General features: G+C 44.7%; 1 protein-coding gene across 1 annotated transcript in view; it reads left to right on the top strand.

The window, feature by feature from the left end:
* Nucleotides 1-20,965, top strand: part of LOC146176366 (neprilysin-1-like) — a 60,114-nt gene that overhangs the window by 32,456 nt on the left and 6,693 nt on the right. Inside the window, exons 3-20 of the mRNA XM_084582708.1 lie at nt 3-130; nt 1,554-1,596; nt 2,841-2,965; nt 4,240-4,278; nt 5,606-5,665; nt 6,396-6,557; nt 7,667-7,753; nt 9,141-9,343; nt 9,461-9,619; nt 12,640-12,717; nt 12,995-13,122; nt 14,213-14,450; nt 16,129-16,227; nt 16,505-16,582; nt 17,007-17,113; nt 17,548-17,606; nt 19,104-19,155; nt 20,204-20,271. Of these exons, the coding sequence (XP_084438834.1) occupies nt 1,580-1,596; nt 2,841-2,965; nt 4,240-4,278; nt 5,606-5,665; nt 6,396-6,557; nt 7,667-7,753; nt 9,141-9,343; nt 9,461-9,619; nt 12,640-12,717; nt 12,995-13,122; nt 14,213-14,450; nt 16,129-16,227; nt 16,505-16,582; nt 17,007-17,113; nt 17,548-17,606; nt 19,104-19,155; nt 20,204-20,271 (1,759 nt within the window). The 5' untranslated portion in view covers nt 3-130; nt 1,554-1,579. The remainder of the gene's footprint in view (nt 1-2; nt 131-1,553; nt 1,597-2,840; nt 2,966-4,239; nt 4,279-5,605; nt 5,666-6,395; nt 6,558-7,666; nt 7,754-9,140; nt 9,344-9,460; nt 9,620-12,639; nt 12,718-12,994; nt 13,123-14,212; nt 14,451-16,128; nt 16,228-16,504; nt 16,583-17,006; nt 17,114-17,547; nt 17,607-19,103; nt 19,156-20,203; nt 20,272-20,965) is intronic.

The following is a 20,965-nucleotide window of genomic DNA, read 5'->3' as shown; positions in this document are numbered from 1 at the left end:
AGCGAGTCTCAAGCAGAGCTGGGAGAAGCGGCAACCCTCTGGTCCAGCTGAGGTAAAGCGCGACGAATCATCGAAGGACCACGTCAGGCATCGCGACGGTCAACACTGCACTGACGCGCTACGAGCTCAGGTGGGCTAGTAAATGCACGTGCGAAATGAAAATTTATCCGCGCTCTATTTTCTCCCCGTTTTTGTAGTGCCATTAAAACGCTACCGCACCGGAATTTTTAATATTCACGCAAATGATCCAGAGATAACTGGCTTCATTCAAAGGAGCATCTGCACGCCTAATAGTTTGTAGAATAACCTCTGTAGACGGGGAAATGATATATGTTGAGACAGTCACAAATTTGAGTCTCATTTATTTGCCACAGTTATCGTATCCGAGCTCACGACAACTAAACGATGTCTGCATCTCTTTTAAGGAGGTAATTATAGAACTGAGCCAATTTATGCGGTTTGGGTCGGTGCGATGAAACTCATCGCTTTCACAATTCCTTGTATTCATACGGCGGTAGCAAGAAAAATAAGTGATTATCAGATTTAGCAACGTATACGATAGTCTGTTGGCCTGAAAAACCACGCTAATTCATAATTTATCTCTGACACACTATTCATTACGATGAGACTTCCTACCGGAGGTTAAAGTACTTTATGTGCGCTTGTTGGTACTTGATTGATCACGGAAGAGCTGGATAAAAACACAGAGAACAACTTTGCAGCTTGAGCGTCTTGTGCCTCAATGCGACGTTTGCCTTTTTCTGCTGTTCATTTAATTTCTTCGCTCCGATGCTTTCATTTCACCATGATTAGAACAGATGGCCTTTTATCGTGAAAACAGGCAATTTAGAGTTAGGATTCTCAGTAAACTATAGTTGCCATGTCAGTCAAGGAAAAATTATTGGGCCAATTATGGTCTGCTTTTAAGGGCGTGACGTCATAAAGCCTCGCTTTAACCAAGCCGTATAGACGTATCTGCGTGGCCTAGGTGTAGCGTGCTTGTCCTGGCATTCAAGAGCACTGGAAGGCTGATTCGTATTTCAGCTTCCCATTGCAAATGAGCAGTTGGCACCTCCTCCCAACGTTTTGGTATCACGTGGTCTTGTGAAGCCGCACAAACCACTCAATAAGCAATGCTTGTCCATGCCAGCTACTATAGCTACTGCCTGCCTTTACCATGCTGGTGATTTTTCGTGCACGACGCTGACGTCAACATCGACGCCTATAACATTCATGCTAAACGAGCGCAAAGGACAAATACGGAAGAAAAGACAGCACTACAGCAGAAGCGCTCGTTTAGCATGAGTACCTACCAACTCGCCCAACTCCTAAAGTTTACGCCTATAGCAACGTCGGATTTCCACCGTAACCCGCCCTTTAACGCCATAGTGTTAATATTAACAGCTTTTAAAAAGTCAAATATTGCCATATTTTCACTGAAGCAAAGACAAAGCTATAAAGACTGCTCGAGCCATGTTTTATACCCACTGTTCGCCCTATACTGCGAATATATACGGTTATATTTCTCCATTAGTTTTCACACTGTCCCGCAGGTATCCTCGTGGCATGAGGAGCCGGCATGGACGCCTTTTCCTGGTGAGACTACTCGCCTTGACTTTGTTGGCCGCTTTATTAGCATTGTGCGATTAAAGCCGTTATGCTTTAAGCCGCATTAGAAAGAGCCTCCTAAACAAACACTTATAAGTCAAGCGAATGCACCACTCTGAGCGGTAGCGCGAGTGATCATAGACCCGATGACTGTGGTATCTCGAGCAATAAGGGAAAATTATCTTGCCTCCATAACCCGCGTGAGCACATTCATAGGGTATTGAAAGCGGGTTAAACCCTTTATGGCAGGAACTCTGATATCATGAATGGCAGTTCGCCAGTATAATTCAAGAGAGAAGTATATCCGCTTAAAAAATTATTGCGCCTCAAACGGAGGCTTGTTTGCGATTTAGCCGTGAAAAAAGCTTGCGTATATAGTAGATGTTGACAATAGTGCTTACCTGGTTTAGCCGCAAATTATAAGAAAGCAGAACCACCTGCGACGAGATTAGGAACCAAAAAACACCAACGCCGACTTGTGACGCCATCTGGCGTCACTGAAGAAAGCACCGTTATTATAAAGCACCGAGGAAAGAAGGACATGTTTTCACAGTGACGCTAGATGGTACCCCTATTGCCACAGTCGGGGAAAAAACGTTGCTGGTGACATCTGCCCTCTCAATATCATCGAATATAATTCTGGTTTCACAGCACGTGTGGTCAAACCAGCTAAGGACCATTGTTAAGCTTACTACGCAACAAAAGGGCCAGCAACGAAAGGCTTTCTGCACCGGTCTGGCAGCAAATGAGCCTCCGGCTGAGGCGAGAGAATGTTTCGAAACGGTTCATATAAAGTTGCAAAACATTGCATATAACAGCTGTGCCTTACCGCCACTCGTAAATGGGGCAGTAACGTCAAGGGTAACAGAAAGGGTTGGAGTTATAATGCGTATAGCGCAGAGAACAGGAAATAAAAATGAAATGTGTAACGGGGGTGGGAAGGTGTCATGCAGAGCGGTTGAGACTCGAGTAATGACGCCTATAGTCAAAATCATGAAGTCGAAATGGGCATGGGAATAGTATGTATGGCAAGGCAAGATAACCGGTGGACACCGGTCGCTAAGGGCAACTAACTAATTTCCAAAAGAATGCGTGGAGGATGGTTAAAATTAGGAGGGAGAAAGACATTGGAGTGAAGTATTTGCGCCGCAGTGGGGTAGTCAGGCTAGGTATATTTTACGCCGGATACGCTAACATTCTCCTTTCGAAGCATTCGACGTCGTGTCTCCCAGGAGCCAGCGTCCTCCTCCGTCGTCGACGCTGCGCGCGTTCGTGCTTCACAGCTTCGTGGTGCTTGTCGTGACGGCGCTGCTCCTGGCCACCGTGCTCACCATGAACTTCTCGCGCATCGAGGAAGGTAAGACAAGACGGGACCTCATGCCATATTGCTAGTGTCACTTATTTCAGGTTATCCGCGGGATGCGCAACATAGGAAATTATGAATAAGGAGTTCGTGTCAAACCCCGTATGGCCTCTTTCGCTCGCCCTGCCTTCTGTATGTCTTCCTTAAAGAAAGAATGAAGATCCCTGACATTGGGTTGTTTAACTGTATCGCGCAACCCAGATGTTCAGGTAATTTGCATCTTTATTGTTTCATTGTTTAAGTGTAAATAGGTTACCTGATGCTACATAAGCAATGGTTTAACAAGATACTTTGTTGGGCGAGTTGGTAAACATCCGTTATTAATTTAAACAGCGCAAACAAGAAGACACAGGTAAGACGCATGAATTGGTAAGGAAAAAAGTAGGGCGAATATAAGAGCTCTCGAGATTATCCCTAACCAAACACAAGCCGATTCTTCTGAAGACAAAAGTAAAACGCGACGAAACTAAGGGCACATGATACATACAATAAGCACAACGCTTGCCCTTCTAATTAGCGCTTAGGGCATGCCTCCGAGTAAGGCTGGAATTCATTTAGGAGCACTTATCCATCGGCATACACTAAAGAACACGCATACAGATAAATGGGATGTTTTATGCAGCGGATTATCTTGGCCGAGAGCAGTAACATGCGATCAACGTTAAGCAATTACATTTCGAGCGGAAGTTAATGATAATTTGTTGTCGAATCTGAGCCCACTCCACCTTCAGACCCTTTCCTAATTATGCTAGACTAGCATCGTTGCCATTTCGACTGGTTCATCACTTTCACCTTGCTTTTTGGCCTGCTGCTCGTGCTGGTTAATTTTGCTATTAAAGCTAGTGTTCCCAGCGGAAAGTAGCATTGTGTCTAAAACCTGCACAGGATAGAAGTGATGTCTATTTTCGCATATTTTGATAAAACGCACTTTATGAATCACTGAAAAAAAAAAAACAAAACTGTTTGTTATTAGTTACGCAGTCTTGGCATCCACTATTTGCTTGATAACTCATTGGTCTTTGCAGTCTATAAAGTTTACTGCAGAGCAGTCAATTCAAAATGAAGAAGTGCTTCGCAATCATTTCCTTAGTTCTAGAACGGCTTACGCACTTACTCGAAAACAAAGGCTTTAGCATCCGATCTTCCTCAGCTGAAGCCAAATTAAGTAATTTTCTAGCATCGTTTTGCAAACAGTCTGTATATAGCAGCATTTGTTTTCGAAGAGACCTGACCTGCGTTTTTTTCCTTTTCTGCGTGTCCATGGACAGCCATTGGATTTGCAGCTGCCAACAAGACACGTCGGGGATGTAAGTGCTGCTTACCTCGGCCAGGTCAATTATATTGGCGTCACTACGGTGACCTTTCTACAGCTCAGCTTTTCATAGCGACCCACACTATGAATGAACTCAACTAGGATAATAAAAAAACATTATATCAAGAGAACGATGCTTCTAGCTACGTTGGGCTGTGTATTAATCAAGAATATATGTAGTGTAGACAAAAAAAGGAAGCAAAATTGGCTTATAATAGACGCAAAATAAATTTGTTCTGGAGAAAATGTAGGTCAAACATGAGATATATGTGGTAAATAACTAAGGAGACCAGTGTCATTACCAATATGAATAAAATATGCGAATTAGCCTGCCAGCTATGGAGAGATCAATGCAGCTTCCGCAGTTATTTGGAGGATAATGACAGATGGGGTAGAAAACAGCTAGTGAGAACGCTGACTGTAGCAAAATAAGGGGTAACAAAGACCGTTACATGCAGAGAAAACGATAAAAGCAGCTGGCGAGGATGGTGTAACATCGTACGCATTCAAATAATGATGGGAACACTGGCTACAAACAGACCGACCTGTATATACGCTATACCTCATGAATTCGAGCGTATCTGAATCTGGGAAGTGTGGCATATAGAAATTTGGAAGGAATAATCATTGCACTAGCGTTTGCTTAGAAGGCTTTTACCAGGGTATATAACAGAAGTAGGACCAGTGTTGGTCAAATATTTAGGGGAAACCCCCAAGGTGGAGTAGATTTCTAAGAAGGGAGTAATTACTCATTGTCATCCACCCGAGCGCTGCCATACTGCTACAAAGGAAAGCTGCACAGCTTTCTCAGAAACTTCGTAGTTAAAAAAAAAATATTCGTTCTGATCCGGGGATTTTCTTTAACTACGAAGTTTCTGAGAAAGCTGTATAGCTTTCCTTTGTAGCCGTATGGCTGCGCTCGGGTGGATGACAATGAGTAATTACTCTCGTTTTTAAAATTAGGACCACCCTTGACCTCAACAGACCAAACTGTCAGGCAGGTTTTCGTAAAGCCTACTCCACAGGAGCCCAAATCACATTATCAGTCGAATGATATCGAACTGTGCAAAACATAATAAAGCACTGTGCATGGCATATGTGTTACGAGCAAACCTTTTACTCGGTCTAAACCTAAACAATCTAGCAGAAATTAGAGAATAACAGCGCAGAACAGCCATGCATAATACATCTATTATGTACCTAAAGCCAGGGACAGCTTCACTTGCGAGAATCACACATGAAACTAGAAATTTGTTCATATAGCACTTCATTAAATTTATATTTCTCGCTTTCTCTCTCTCCTTCAAACCGCCTCTTCGCAGTGCTGAGCCACACGTCTGAGCGAATGCTGATGTGCGACACTAAGCAATGCGAATACGAAGGTAAGGCTGAAGTTTTTCAAGGAGAGAAATAAATTGCGCTGCCACACAACGAGTACAATTCCAGTAGCTAATAGTGCGATCTTCTGCACTAGTGTGAACTGTAAACGGTTCGTGTGCTGATATAACCTCGTTCTGAAGGATGGAAGGTTGTGCGATTTGGCTTGCACTGATCTTGTTTTATGCCTCCAGTCTGGTAATCAGTTTCTTATGCGAGAAATTTGTGCTTTTTGTTTCCTTGATTCCAGAGAGGCCTCTGTGCATTTTTTCAACTAGTGCAGTAGGCACACAAGCTTGAGTAGCAGGCCAACTGTTGGCTTGGAAACATCTGTCGTGCAACCTTAGAACGTGTTTTGCGGTTATCAGTTCCATTTCTATTGCTATTGCTTAGCTGTCATCTCTTCTTTACACACTATAAAATGTAAGGAGAATTAATGGCTTTCTCCTTCCAAGTAATTAAAGGCATGCCAGGAAAAAATGGGGTACTTTGGTCGATTAGGATCATTCAGAACGTTCAGTAAAGAGCTGTTCTCGATAGGAAACTTGAAACATTCTTGCTGTGAAATATATAGTGTCTTATCGTTTATCGCGAATACCTAGAGAGATAGGGTAATCGTCAAAGCTTTGACTCTGTTCTAGGTACACAAGCATGCACTGTGGCGCCTGGTGGCATCACCGTGTACGCCGAATCATTATAAATTTCCCCATCCAATTATCCTTTCTTTGCACACAGCGCACTTCCTGAACGCGAGCGTGGACTGGGCTCTGGACCCATGCGACGACTTCTACAAGTTCGCCTGCTCCCGCTGGAAAGGGCGACATCAAGTGCCCAGCCACCGAGACGAGCGATCCCTTTTCACGCTACTGAGGAGGGCACTGGACATGGACGTGCTCGGTGAGTGCACTTGTGCCATCTGCCGGGCGATCACAGCGTCGGCAGCTATCCGGTTCCACACTGCCGAATGATGCGACGGATTAGGAACCCGTTTCTATATGCTCCCTCTCTTGACGACCTCTGCACCCCACGGTTCTTGGAAGCACGTCAACACGACTGGCAAAAGCGCGGCAGTAATAATCCCAATTTCCAAGCACTTGGAACAATACATGTAGATCCATCTACATCGAAATGCAAGTCACTCGTTGTACACTTCCCATTGTGGCTTGTTGATTTCTTCGTCATCTAAATGTTAGGGTGCTTCGCTGCCCCTGGGAATGTTGAAGCGTATTCACTGGCCTGCGTACAACACAACCAGGTTGTTGCAGGGTCATTGGGAATGTCTGGCTTGGATTGCAGGGCACGTTTTCACCACGCGTTTCGCAGACGCAACGTACATACGCTGGCTCCGGGAGGCCCGCATACGCTAGAGAAAGTAAGCTGCCGTATATCAGCAGTTACATACTGTCATGTATGTCAGCTGTGACATGACATTCATATGAAACAGAAATGCACGTCAACCCACTGACACCTATCATGAAGCGCAGTGGTGCAGGTACATCCACACTATGCCTCTTGATGTGGGAATGAGTGAGCACCCTCTGACCGACCACCAGCAACTAATCGACTTTGAAAAGCTGGCTCTTCCTTCCCTTGTACGGCCTTCAGATTTTATTGATTCCCTGCGCTTGAAATTGTAGCCGCGGCTGGGCTCTAAGGCCTATGCTAATATTGCCTGCAATAATAAATATTCCTCTCTCTCTCTCAAATTGTGAGTTAATTTACCGCAGGTACTTTTTTGTGGAGCCCCACTAGTTCTGTTTTCTCGAGTCCACGTTTTCACCGCCGTTTCCTTTTACCGGCTTTTTAATAAGACGCTATAAAGCCGCTAAGTTTTCTTACAAAGACAGCGCGACGTTATGAGTATTTGTGCCTTAAAACTATAACTGACAAGACTTTAGGTGGTCGCATATGTTGTTGGCTAACTGAGATATATATCTTGACTCGCTGCGTTTCTTATTTGTCGGTGCTTGTACTGCTGAAGTCATTTCTGGCCGTGCTCTACGCAGGCATACTCAACGCGACTGTTCTTCCCGATGAACTGCAGACGCCCATGCAGAAGGCGGCAGCTCTGCTGGGTGGATGTATTGACAGGCGTAAGTTGTCGTTGTTCTCGCCCTGTGTTTTTGTTCGACAGAAAATGCTAACGACGAGTGCGCTGTACTCTACTACACATAGACCAGGCTTTTTATCAGTTCTCAGACGCGGCCAGTTTATGCTAGCCGGAGCATAACTAACTTTACATATTGTAGATGAAGTTTAGCATCCTAAAATGACTTCGGCTATGATGCACGCCGTAGAGGAGTTCTCCGGAAATTTCAACCAGGGGGGGGGGGGGGGGGGGGGGGGGGGGGGGGCTTTTTAACACGCGCCTACATTACACACTACATGGTATCCTTCCGGTTCCCCTTCATCGAAGCGTGGCGGTCGCTGCCGTTGTCACATCTAGGTCTTCGGGCTCAGCGTCCCTGTAACCAGTAACTGTTTCTCTATTGGTAGGAAATATCGAATTAATAGTAACAGCGTAGAGAGATCTCATGGCTTCTGCAGCCAGAAGAACAGTAAATTTTATTTCGGAACTATTGGTATGTGTGAAAGCACTGCGCAACCGTTTGGACCAGCGTCACAGCCTGTGATGAAATCGTGTTCATTTGATGAGTCTCAAGCAGGTAATAACTGCGCTCAACTGTTTTCCGCTCTAACCTTTCTCTGAAATACAGAAATAACAGTTTTGCATTGCCGGTGGTCGTGCTCCTATACCCATAAAAGAACGATAAAAAAAAGTGCACATAATGTAATACTACACTTTACTGGTCCATTAATTTTGAGGGTTAGGAAGGCGGATATTTTGTATTTTTTACTGTAACTGTTAAGCGCTAATCAGGAGGCTTGGAGAGTACACATAGGTAGACAACAACAAGATAATATTGATTGATTTGAATAATACTGATTTGCTACCACGATGACCCACTATATGTTTTCAGAGCATGCTTGTCTTTACGCGATTGCTCTAACCCTAGTGTTTTCATATGCAGTTCTGCAGTATTCTGGAGACAACACCTACTGGAAGCATTCGTAGCAAAAATAATTCTAATTTATAATGCAGCCTAATTTTGCCACGACAATTTGCAGTATATTCACTTCGTCAGGGCAAAGTTTTGTTGCTTATAAATTAGATTTTCATGGTCTATGAAGCTGAAGCAGGTTTTACCACATAATTATCAGGATCGCGTCTTATTAGCATAGTAGACCTTGGCCCCAGTCAGCCGGCACGGCTCTTACTGTACTGTCCAAAGAAAAGGCTCCTGGAGGGCTTTCATAAAACATCGCTCCCGAGCCTTAAAGCTTTGTGCCGGCGTCAAACGTTTATGTAAAAACATTTTAGTGGATCGAGTCTGTGGATAAGAGCTTGGTATTATCTAAGAGTGGTGCTAGTTTAGCGCCGGTACAGCGTGGAAGAACTTGCCGCTGCTGGCATTCCAGGTCAGGTGAACCACCTGGGGCTGGGCCCATTGTTGCGGGTGCTTGAGCGGCATGGCTTGTCCGGCTGGCCTTACTCGCCGTCGCCGTCTCCGCCAGAGCCAGCTCTACTGGTGGGCGAGCTGACGCGGCGTCTGCGGCTGCAGCCTCTCTTCTCCACCACAGTGTCCGTGCACCCGAGGGACATCACCAGGAGAATGGTTCACGTGAGTGTGCGCCACTTGCGGATACATACGATACTAAATTCGTCATCCCCGCCATTGGCAAGGTGGCCGCACGTATCCGGTAAAAGGGAAGAAAATTTTGCTGCTCGTACTTTCTAGCTGGGCGAGCCTCCCACGCTCTTGTCCAAGGCAATGCTGCTGGAGATGAACGTGCTGGAGAGATACCGCCAAATGATCGTCAACGTGATGCGCGCCTTCAAGGGGAGCGATGAAGACATCCCGAACAACGTGCTCCACTTCGAGATACAACTCGTTATGGTAGGTGGCCTCCGCTTTAACTTCATTTGAGGATCAGTTGAGCATCTGCTGCAAACGTCACCTTCTATTGCTCGGCGGGGCTCAGATTCCCTGGTAATAACGGACTGCGGTCAAATGCTACTCGAATTGTCGTTCTGACTGTCCCCTTAGCAGAATGCCATATCTGGAACTGATCTAATTGTATGCTTTTCGATGGAGGCGAAATGCAATGCGACCGTGTGCTGTGCGATGTCAGTGCACGTTAAAGCACCCCAGGTGGTCGAAATTTTCGGAGTCCTCCACTACGGCGTCTCCCATAGCCTGAGGTGCTTTGGGACGAGTGGTTTGGGCGCCCGTCTCGGCTGCGGGAGGTGGTCAGTTCGAAACCCGCCGCCGGACACCCACCGGTAAAATTGGGTACAAGCGTCCCCCGGCCCGGCGCCCGGCTCCTTTAGAGGTGTGCGTTTGGAAGAGGCTCTGCTAACCCTGCTGTGCCCCTTCGGGGGCTTAGTTTCGAACAACCATGGCCTGCAAAGGCCGTGCCGAATAAAAAAGGGCCACATAATGGGCTGTTGCCGCGCAAGGCGGACTTATTGTTGTCCGATGGCGGAACGAATCACTGCCACATCGGCGCAAATATTTGGGCCATGACCCCTTTTCCCAAGCATTTCACCCCAGAAGAGCCGAGCACCAGGCCGGGGGAAAGCTTGTACCCATTTAAAAACCGGTGGGTCCCGCTGCGCGCCCCTCCTCCGCAGTGGGCCCAAACCCAGTTTCGAACCTCGCAGCCTGCAAAGGTGGTTCTGTTTGTCTTGCAAAGGTACTTCCTTTGACCCTCACCTGAAGTGCTCCCTTAGAGCCTCAGCTGCAGCAGTCCTAAAAAAGCGGGGTTTACGGAGCTTCTCCCAAACGCACACCCCTGTAAAAGCCGAGCACCAGGCCGGGGGACGCTTGTACCCACCCCCTTGTGGCCTTGTGGTAGAGCATCCGCCTCGCATTCGGGAGGTACCGGGTTCGATCCCTGGTGCCGCCGGGTACCCACCGGTTTTTAAATGGGTACAAGCTTTCCCCCGGCCTGGTGCTCGGCTCTTCTGGGGTGAAATGCTTGGGAAAAGGGGTCACGGCCCAAATAGTTGCGCCGATGTGGCAGTGATTCGTTCCGCCATCGGACAACAATAAGTCCGCCTTGCGCGGCGACAGCCCATTATGTGGCCCTTTTTTTTTTTCGTTTTTTTTTTTAGGACTGCTGCAGCTGAGGCTCTAAGGGAGCACTTCAGGTGAAGGTCAAAGGAAGTACCTTTGCAAGACAAACAGAACCACCTTTTCAGGCTGCGAGGTTCGAAACTGGGTTTGGGCCCACTGCGGAGGAGGGGCGCGCAGCGGGGTTTACGGAGCTTCTCCCAAACGCACACCCCTGTAAAAGCCGAGCACCAGGCCGGGGGACGCTTGTACCAGTTTGGGACCAACTAAACCAAACTAATTGCATGCAAGCAACATCTAGTATCAAGATTGGACATTGGCACCCATGTCGTGGCGACCGCACATAGGCGCCCGGGAAAAGCCAAAAGACTAGTGTGCGGTCATGTTAGCATGCCCTCCAGAAGTCCGGGATGGTAAAAATTTCACCGCAGCCCGGCCTTCACGAAGGTTTGATGCGCAATTTCAGCGCGTTAAATTACAGTGGTCAGCAGGGTATCCGCACATATACTGGCAGTCCCAGCCAAACGAAAAAGAAATGAGGTTCTTGCTCACTGAAACAAAATGACGGTTACTGAGAGTAGTGTGCACTATAGATTTTCAGCATTCTTATCGCTGTCTAAAATAATTACTAGAGACTAATTAGATAATGCTCAAAAACTGTAAATCACCTTTAAAAGCAGCTCACTGTGAACCGCGTTTGGCCGGTTTCAATAGGCTACTTCACTGTGCCTTTCTTACGCTTTTCTCTCATACATACAAAGTTACCTTTTGTTGGCACAGCGCATTATAAGTAGCTGCGTCAGCCACCCTGATGGCTTTTACCTTATAACACTGTTATAATTAAAATGGGACCCTATTTGCTCGCTTTTATGGTGTGTGTGATAGCTATAGTGTTCTTCAAGATGTCAGAAAACATTTAAAATAGCTGCCTGCAGCGTCAGAACATCTTAATATTTGTTGTCAAACTCAATTACGCCATATCAGTGACTTTTAGTGGGTCTGGCTCTTTACAGAGATCGGCTTCGCATGCCAGTCGCGACTACGGTGCTTCATTAAGCAGCAGTTGAGAAAGGTTTAAAACAACAAACGGCGTTATGTGAGGATATAAAATAGATGAAGTACAATTTGAATGTACAACACTCAGGAAGTACCACGCACATGCGCTTTTCTTGCATTCTCAGGTGTGTTGAAGTGTTTACATTCCTACTTAGCTAGCATATGTAGTAGTGATGCTCTCATAAAGATCAGATAATTGAATATTTTAAAATGTACGCCCTGCTTAGGATGTCATACAAAAGTTTGGCATAAATACACACATCACACGAACAGTGGTAAGAAATAGACTTGGAGTTGAGCCGTCCTGTCCATTTTTGTCTGACGTTTCCTAGCCTACATAGCTCGGGCGCATTTCATGTATTATCAGCATGTGTAAATTACGTCCGGTAAACGTTCTCCAGAAGGCGTGATGCAAATAAAGCGCAAAGGCGAAAATACTAATTATTGTGGGAATTAAGATATGGATGCTCATCATTCAGTTCATCCAGCGAGTAATCACCACAAATTTGAAATAACTATTCTCTTGACTATTAGGTCGCCTAAGTAAGTGCGATATCTTTCAGTTTCACCTTCTAGTTTCGGTATATCTATTAAGTGCTGGTTTCCCGTGATACCAAGCTTATCGCATTGTACACAGCTTTGGTTAAATTAGTAGAATAGAGCCAGAGCATAAGTGCCGAGTTCTCCTCTTTGTAACCGTCCTAAAATGCAGAGTTATCTTGATATTGATATATAACTATTTCAGTCAGGCCTTAAAATACTGATAGCGCTTCGCTGTCCTCCAGGCGACGGAACTATCGTGGAAGCGGAAAAAAAAGCAGGCAGTTAAGGTCAACCTGGGTAGCCTGCCGGAGTCTGACAAGGTGAGATTCGCCATGCTTCATTTCTGAATAATATGTTGTGTCTATCGGAGAGGCATCAGAACATTTAAGAAAACAACTCAATAAATATTTACCTTAAATCATTTTTGTGCGGCAATAGAAACCTAACCGAAGTAATCCACCTGAACGTTTCTGCTTAACAATGTCAGAGAGGTTAAAATTATCTTCTAGTTACTAATGGCGCTTCACAGGCGACCGTCGTATGTAGAATCACTGGTCTTTGTATCTTCATAATGAACAATTCTCCTTTCATGTGCAGTGGAACTGGGCGCTATTCCTGAAGACCATCGTGGGAGATATCATAGATATCAGCAATGACACCCAGATTCTTGTGCAGTGTCCCGAATTCTTAACACGTTTGGCCAGCATACTCAATAATGCCACCAGGTAAGCAATTATCAAAGTGTTAGGGTACCGAGATTCCACACAGAACTATGCTGCAAATGCCTACTTTCCAGTTGAATTTTAAGAACTGATCAATGCGAGATAATGCAAGATAATGCAAAGGCAAGAAATATCTAAGCTAGTGTACGTAGCGTCTGGCTGTAAATGTATTTTTTACTTTTGGAAATAGTAAGGAGTATAAATTCTGATTAGGAATAATGATTAGGTCATTAATCAAAACCGGTTGTATTTGGAGCGGTATATTAATCATATTTTTATATTTCGAATTTTTAGAAGGGTTTGTAATAGTACTTTTGGGTAAACTTCCAGGTTAGCTAAAATATCTTTAAGATATCTTCTGAGCTTGAAATGCGCAGCTAAAGTGGTTCTTGCGCTCACAACGAGTAATTAAAGACGGCTGCAGAAAATCAGTGAAGCTTATTTCCGAAAATAAAGAAGTAAAAACGGGAGGCCTGCCGAGGGAGGACGTGCAGATACGATGTATAGACTGTTGTGGAACGGTACTGGCACTGGTCTACCTTAATTTCAGTGAACCGTTAGTTTAGTTTTCTCATAAAAACTGTCAGTAAAGGTATGCATTGCTTCTATGATTAAGGAAAAATGGTATTGGAAGTTAGTGGGGCGCATGCGCTAAAATATTGAAAAATAAAGCCCATTTAATTCATGTATGGGCAGATAGTTACAATACTTAGAATCCTTGTCCCAAACAGGTTATGTGGAGTGAATGCCTGGTTAGTGCTGCCCACATTAAATGACTGCCGAATTGTCGGCGGGCCGTGGGAAAAATTCGCGCAGATGAGGAGGTGCCTTTTGTGGAAATATGGACTTCTAAAATGTCGTTTAAACTTAGCAGAAACTGTATGGAGGAAAGCGTCGTAATTCTGGTTTTCAATTTCCAGAGATTCTCAAGCACGCTCGTAAGGTTAGAAAATGAATATTTGAAGTTAGAAACCTAAGTGGTGGTAGTCGAGTGTAGTGACAGAGGTTGCTAATAAAGCATGTTGCTTTTGAAATTTTGCCACACCGTTCAATTTCTCGGCAGTCCAATGTCGTGGTCTTTGCGTCGATGCAGGAGAGCCGTCGCTGACTACGTGGGATGGCGCCTGCTCGTGTCACTGGCGCCTTTCCTTCCCGACGTGTTCCGACCACTAACAGCGCTGACGGCGCAAGGAGACGGGAGCAACGCTTTCGCAGCGCCCCCTCGGTGGCGAGTCTGCTACGAACAGGTGGCCGAGCTTATGCAGTACGCCGTGGCAGCCGCCTACGCGCAACGGTTCCTTCTCGGCAAGGCGAGCGTACTGCGAAAGGATGTGCGTACACGCTACCCATGCTAAGGCCAAGTTCATGGTGCACGTGATTAGCGAAGTTCTCCATGTACACACTTTTCAGGCTGTTGACTGTTGTCATTTATGCGGTTCTACTTACTGTCGTGACGCAAAAGCTCGATGGCGCCAGAAATACCTTTAGACCCTTCGTCTCCTATGCCTCTGTTAAGTTCCTCAAGAGTCATTCAAAGAAAAAGGTTGTGTAATAAATTTACCCGCGTAGCTTTTACAGTTTGCTAGGTTCTTCTATTTCGCTTCTCCTCTTCGTTGCATAGAAGGAAACAAAAATAGCATACCGAGCATAACTATCCAATAAGTAGTGCAACGAAGTGATTCTTTATGCCAGAAGTTATACTCATATCATATGTAGCGAAAAATTTAAATGATGTGGATATGACGTGAACATTCTGCGTCATTCACAGCACTGGGTGGAAGTGGGCCTTCCATAGTCTGCGCCAATGAGTTCGTACATAGCAAATGCCCGACTTTAACAGCGCCAAGGGATTTAGGATTCCTCTGGGGCGCAAAAATATCACAATCGGCAAAGTCACAGTGAATGCACTAATTTAAAATACGGCAGAGATAGTTTGCAGCTTTCGAACAGCCTGGCACCTTTTGATGCCTTACTTAATTCACGAGCGGGAGACGCAGTAGAAAGAAGCAGGAGGGATAAGCATGATTCAAGAAAAACTGGAGCATGTTATGATAATGTACGTAGAATTACATTAATACGCACCTGCCCGCAAAATCCGCAGAGTATCGTAGTAACCACGTCTTGCGAATATACAGTTGTGATTCTATGCTTACGCGCATGCATTGATACTGTGGAAGATCAGTTCCAACATAGCCCATTCATTCGGGAACTTTCAATTAGCCTTCAGCTCAAAATGTCTGATACGTGTCTTTGCATCTGATAGGCTCGCGTAACATGGCATATACCAGCATAGTCAGACCAAATCCATCATGTATATATTTACAATTTCGTTCAGCTTGTTCCCTCTTCAACATCTTGCTGCTCATTGAAGTTATGGCGAGTCAAGCCGAGGCTGTTGTAGTTTGTCTGCATGTCATTTTTTTAAATGTTTTGTCCAACTTCCGAGATTGACGCAAGTGTGGCTGGAGGTAGATCTCAAGGCATAGCATCTTAGAAATTGCAGAAAAAACAAACACTACGATGCAATGTTTTTCTGCTTCACGGCCTACTTGGCAACTCTGCAGTTTCCTATTCCTTATACACCACGCCTAGGCAAGACGGTGGTGTTTTTAACGTCTCAGGGAAATGTCATGCATTTGTCTCTTTGAACATACAAAAATATCAGTCGTTTGTTATGTATGCAAGGATAAATTATCGCATTTATCACGTGCGAAAAGTACCAGTAGTCAGGCGCCATGAATTTCGCTTAGGGAGCAAAGTTTTCACCGACCGTCTGGACTTGTGCGCTTGATTAATATCTTTATCAGTACAGCCATTTCTGCCTCGTTCTTTTATTGACCATTACATAAGTAAAAGAAAAAAAAAATATTTGCTACTAAAATTAAATCAAGCCACTTCTGGATCATATGTGCCATGTTTTATATCTTGGTGATATAACGAAGTAAGATGGGCTAGTTCGTTCTAACCTGCGTAAAGTTGCTGACCTTTCCGATTTATTATTACACACAGGTAAAGAAGAAATACGCCCTATTCAGTGACCGCTTACTGGAGGCAGTGCGCAAGGTTCGCTGGATCCACACCAAGTCCAGCCAAGTGATACAGCAGCGAGTGAGTCACTGTGGCGTTTTGTTATTCAGAGCCACGTACTCCGAGATACTTGGCTAAAATTTAATTAGCAAAATAAATGGTTAAAGAATGGCAACAGCCAAGCTGAAAATAAGTAAGGATGTCAAGAGAAACAGACAAGAGGTATTCGTGTTTGTTTTAGTCTGCACGTTTTGTCGAGTGCCTTGTTTTGTCGAGTGACTAACGGGCGCTAACGTATGTGTTCAGAAAGTCTCGGTTTACAAAAACAGCCATGCGCTGGGTTGTGTTCTTTGTGCAGGTCCTGTCTGTTATGCCTTATTTCCTCTATCCATCATTTGTGGAAAACGACTACGCTATATCTGCTTTTTATCATGTGGTGAGTTATATCAAATATGTTTTTGTGTTTACTACCGGTGCTCCTCTACACCGTGGAATCAAGATGTTGCGCTCAGGTCAGGGCGTATGCAATCACAGAATTAAAACAAGAATTAAAATCGTAAAATTTCTAACCTTAATTGTTATCCCCCCTGATGTTTGTAATCAAACCACCCCTCACATTACACAGACTAAAGTTCACGTCTAGTAATATTATTCAGGCATAAAGAGCCGTTAAGCTTTTTACCCTTCCTAAAAGTCACTGCCTAACTTTAGGCTACCTTGGCCAGTGTAGTGTAAAGCATATTGGGTATGATCTACTTGTCATATGAGTTTTGAAGGCGTATCAATGGATAGCGGGTCTTATTTGGAGGTGAGGCAGCAAGCAGAATGCACACCACGATCTCCTCTCACCGTTTCTGCAGGTTCCCGACGTGGAAATGAAGGCGGTTCTCGAGAGCTACTATAACACTCGGTCGGCCCTCAACGACCACTACTGGCAGTGGCTAGTGGAGGATTGGATTGGCCCAGAGTGAGCGTGACTCCATATTACCAAAATGAAACAGCGAAAGTTTCATTTGAATCATTTTCTTTTTACTAACAGCAGTGGGAATTGAAACTGTCGGCCCGGCATTCAGCGCAAGGATATATTAGGTCATCATTCTGCTTTTTCTTCAGAAGCACATGGCAGGCTTCCAGCGACGGGCACCTCTATATCAAACTCCTCAGGCGTGTTTGCAATAGTTTTGTCTCTCAAGCAATGCATAATGCCTTCCATCCAGCTGTATGCAGAATGCCAAATATCAATGGTCAAAGAGCTCACAGCCAGCGGAAGTAATACTGAAGGCGCTGTGTATTATATATCTTGTTCTGCTGAGAGCAGTAGATCTTTACCTTAGGATGAGACGCTGATCCATGCTTGTGTAACATAAAACAGATTTTAACCTGAACATTTTTTTGATTCAGGTGGGAAGCACCATTCCTGAAGCCGCAAGTATACTTCAACGAAGAATTTAACACATTAGGTAAATAAAAAAAAAACATACAAGCAGGTGTAACACATAAGCATTAACTGAAAACGCATCGGGCTTGGTGAAGCTAAGCACCAAATAGCTACGTCCGTATGCCAATTTCTTTGACTTAGTTGCCTGCAACTTTGCTTTGAACGAAGGTTGTGCCAGACGTAGCTCGGGTATCCTTTGCTAATCGCATTTTCACTACAACGTGGCGTAGAGCTAAATGCCTCATTCGGTTTGCTGACCAAGAACCTGCAGCAGCGAAAAACAACGAAGGCTGTTGCGCTGCTTACTCTTGAGTTTCCTTGTTTTATTCTACCTCAGAGGGGCATGCGCACGGCTTGGAGCTCGGCATGGATGGTACAAGAAGACACTGAGAAGTCAATGCAACCTTAGCGGTTCACAACCGCTCACTGTTAACACCGATTGTTCCAAATACTTCATTTTTGCACTAGCTCCTCCTGGTGCCAGTCGCAGTGTTTTCAAGAAAGAAAGTTTGTAACTTGTGATTCATATAATCCTGCGTTATGTATAAAAAAAAAAATTAATTTGCACTCGTGCGAAAAATTTGTAACTTGTGATTCATATTATCCTGCTTTATGTATCTAAAAATATTAATTTGCCCTCGTGCGATTGCCTGCATGATCTGTGTTTCATGTTCGCAGTATTTGATTACGCAAAATGTCTAATTCGCTTAAAATTACGACACTTAAACACCAGGCTTTGTACAACGAGCACTTCAAGGAACATTAGGGATTCTTTATTCCCTTCTCTAGGCATTGAATACACTCTGAACGCTGAAAACAAAAACTTACAAATAACAGAATATCTCTACATGATTCATGTTGGACACTTGTAACTAAGTCCATCATAACGAAATTCATTTTTACGGCCTTTTTTTAGAAAATAAAGCCCCTCAGATGTAATTCTATGCATGTTAATTTTCTCTGAAGTAAAGAAAGCATTCCTATAAAGATCAGAAAGAATTCTTACTCTGCTTGGAATCGTATACAAATCTTCGGACGCTGTCAGGGCTGTATATTAATCTGGATATAAAATTGTGAGCCAACAGTGTCCAGATATTGGATACCATTGCTGAATACCTGAAACCGAACGCTATAAGTTAAGAGAGAAAATAATAAGGTTCGAAATGAAAGCAATTGTTGTGCAAGGAGTAATAGCAATACAAAAATAAATATAATCGATTAATCTGAATTCACAGTATTCTGAAAATTGGCGAGCTTCAGTAAGCGCTGTTCACTATGACAATTACATCCTCGCTTTTGTTTTCCCACTGATCAGAAAGCATGCCGCTTCACATTTTGACTTGTAAACAATCGCGGCTTCAGAGTTGATATTTGTACCTTCGGGATATATCACATACAAAAAAAAGTAATCCGCACGTCACTCACGCTTGGAGCAAAACATCAAAGTGGCTGGTTTCATGGCTGATGTTCACGCTGATTGGAATCCTAACATTTCTCTTCTTCCTTATGTTCATTCAAGCCATTCCCTTTGGAATACTTCAAAGTCCATTGTACTACACCAATATGCTGCCGTAAGTGCGTTTTGCTGTCTTTTTCTCTGACAGCGTTTATTTATTTCCCGCTGAATGCGTTTAGTGTTTAGTTGTAACTTTTATAACTGCATATAGGGTTAGTGTCCAATACCATTAGAACTCGTTTGGAGAAAATATGCGGCGAAAATATACAAACAATGTACATCCTCTGATAGTCCTGTTTTAAATCTACGAAGGAGTTGGCAATCGGCTGACTGTTTCACTGCCATGCGCACCAATCGCTCACCTCGTTATTACCTTAACAGAATATTCCTCCAACATCGATCATAGAGGAATATGCTTTATGCGTTATGTTGGACAACCTATTCATTATATAAAACGTGATAAATCTTACTATGTACATCAGGTACAGTCAGATGATCCAAGAGACCATGGGTTTCTCAAGAATAAATAGGAATATATTTGTCATTAGGATAATATCGGCAGGCTCTTTTAAGTTCCGTGTATGAGTCATGACACTGTTATTCCTTCTACGTGCATGCGGCAGCTTTTCCTAACTCGATGTTTTTCTTTGTGTTTATTTCCATTGCGTCGTAAAATCTAACACGAAATAGGAAGTGTTCAGCTCTACCGTTTATACGATGTTGGCATAAGCAGCTTCAATCGTTTGGAGTTACTTTGAACAGGCACAAGGCGTCACGATTGATTATTCAAAATATGTGGCACAGTAAGTTGCAGGAGCCAGATATCCGGCATGCCCTGTTTGCCCTACTGATTCACCTTTGTCCCTGAAAAAATAAAAAACGACCACTTAACGTATACTTCGTCATCATTTGTAATAACTAGCAGGAGTTTAAAGATGCAACAATTTTCAAGGAAGGAGTGAAAGAGGTCGCTCGTGATTCAGGACAAAGCTTCCAATCCGAGTGTGCCTCTCTCGGTCTGCGGAAAGCTGAAAGTAAATGCCCACCGAGGCAGACTTTGCGAAAAAATGTTTTCGAACACAAAAAAATATTGTTTTTGTTCATGAAAAAACCACCTGCGCGTAGCTTGCCATGGAACTTGATACTCCGTTTCTGGCTCGCAGGCCCGTCGATGCTGCCCGCTTCGGCTTTCAGCTTGCCAGGGAACTGGCACGAGCGTTCCTTGCCAGCGGTTAGTATACGCCAGCAACTCCACTCTTTTATATGTGCACTAGCACTCAATAAACAATGTTGGTTGGTTGGTTGGTTTGTGGGGTTTAACGTCCCAAAGCAACTCAGGCTATGAGAGACGCCGTAGCGGAGGACTCCGGAAATTTCGACCACCTGGGGTTCTTTAACGTGCACTGACATCGCACAGCACACGGACGCCTTGCTTTTCGCCTCCACCGAAAAGCTGCCGCCGAGGCCGGGATTCGATCCCGCGTCCTTGGGAACAGTAGTCGAGCGTCGTAACCACTGCGCCACCCCGGCGGGGTGGCGCAGTGGTTACGACGCTCGAACCGAAGCGATGGCCTTGTGGTAGAGCATCCGCCTCGCATTCGGGAGGTACTGGGTTCGATTCCTGGTGCCGCCGGTTACCCACCGGTTTTTAAATGGGTACAAGCTTTCCCCCGGCCTGGTGCTCGGCTCTTCTGGGGTGAAATGCTTGGGAAAAGGGGTCACGGCCCAAATAGTTGCGCCGATGTGGCAGTGATTCGTTCCGCCATCGGACAACAATAAGTCCGCCTTGCGCGGCAACAGCCCATTATGTGGCCCTTTTATTTTTTTTTTTTCAGCACGGCCTTTGCAGGCCATGGTTGTTCGAAACTAAGCCCCCGAGGGGGCACAGCAGGGTTAGCAGAGCCTCTTCCAAACGCACACCCCTA

Source organism: Amblyomma maculatum, chromosome 10, assembly GCF_055883805.1.
Source record: "Amblyomma maculatum isolate TAMU_Amacu chromosome 10, ASM5588380v1, whole genome shotgun sequence".
Classification (NCBI taxonomy): Eukaryota; Metazoa; Arthropoda; class Arachnida; order Ixodida; family Ixodidae; genus Amblyomma; species Amblyomma maculatum.
Note: the sequence above shows the minus strand (reverse complement) of the source record. Positions and strands in the feature narration are given on the sequence as shown.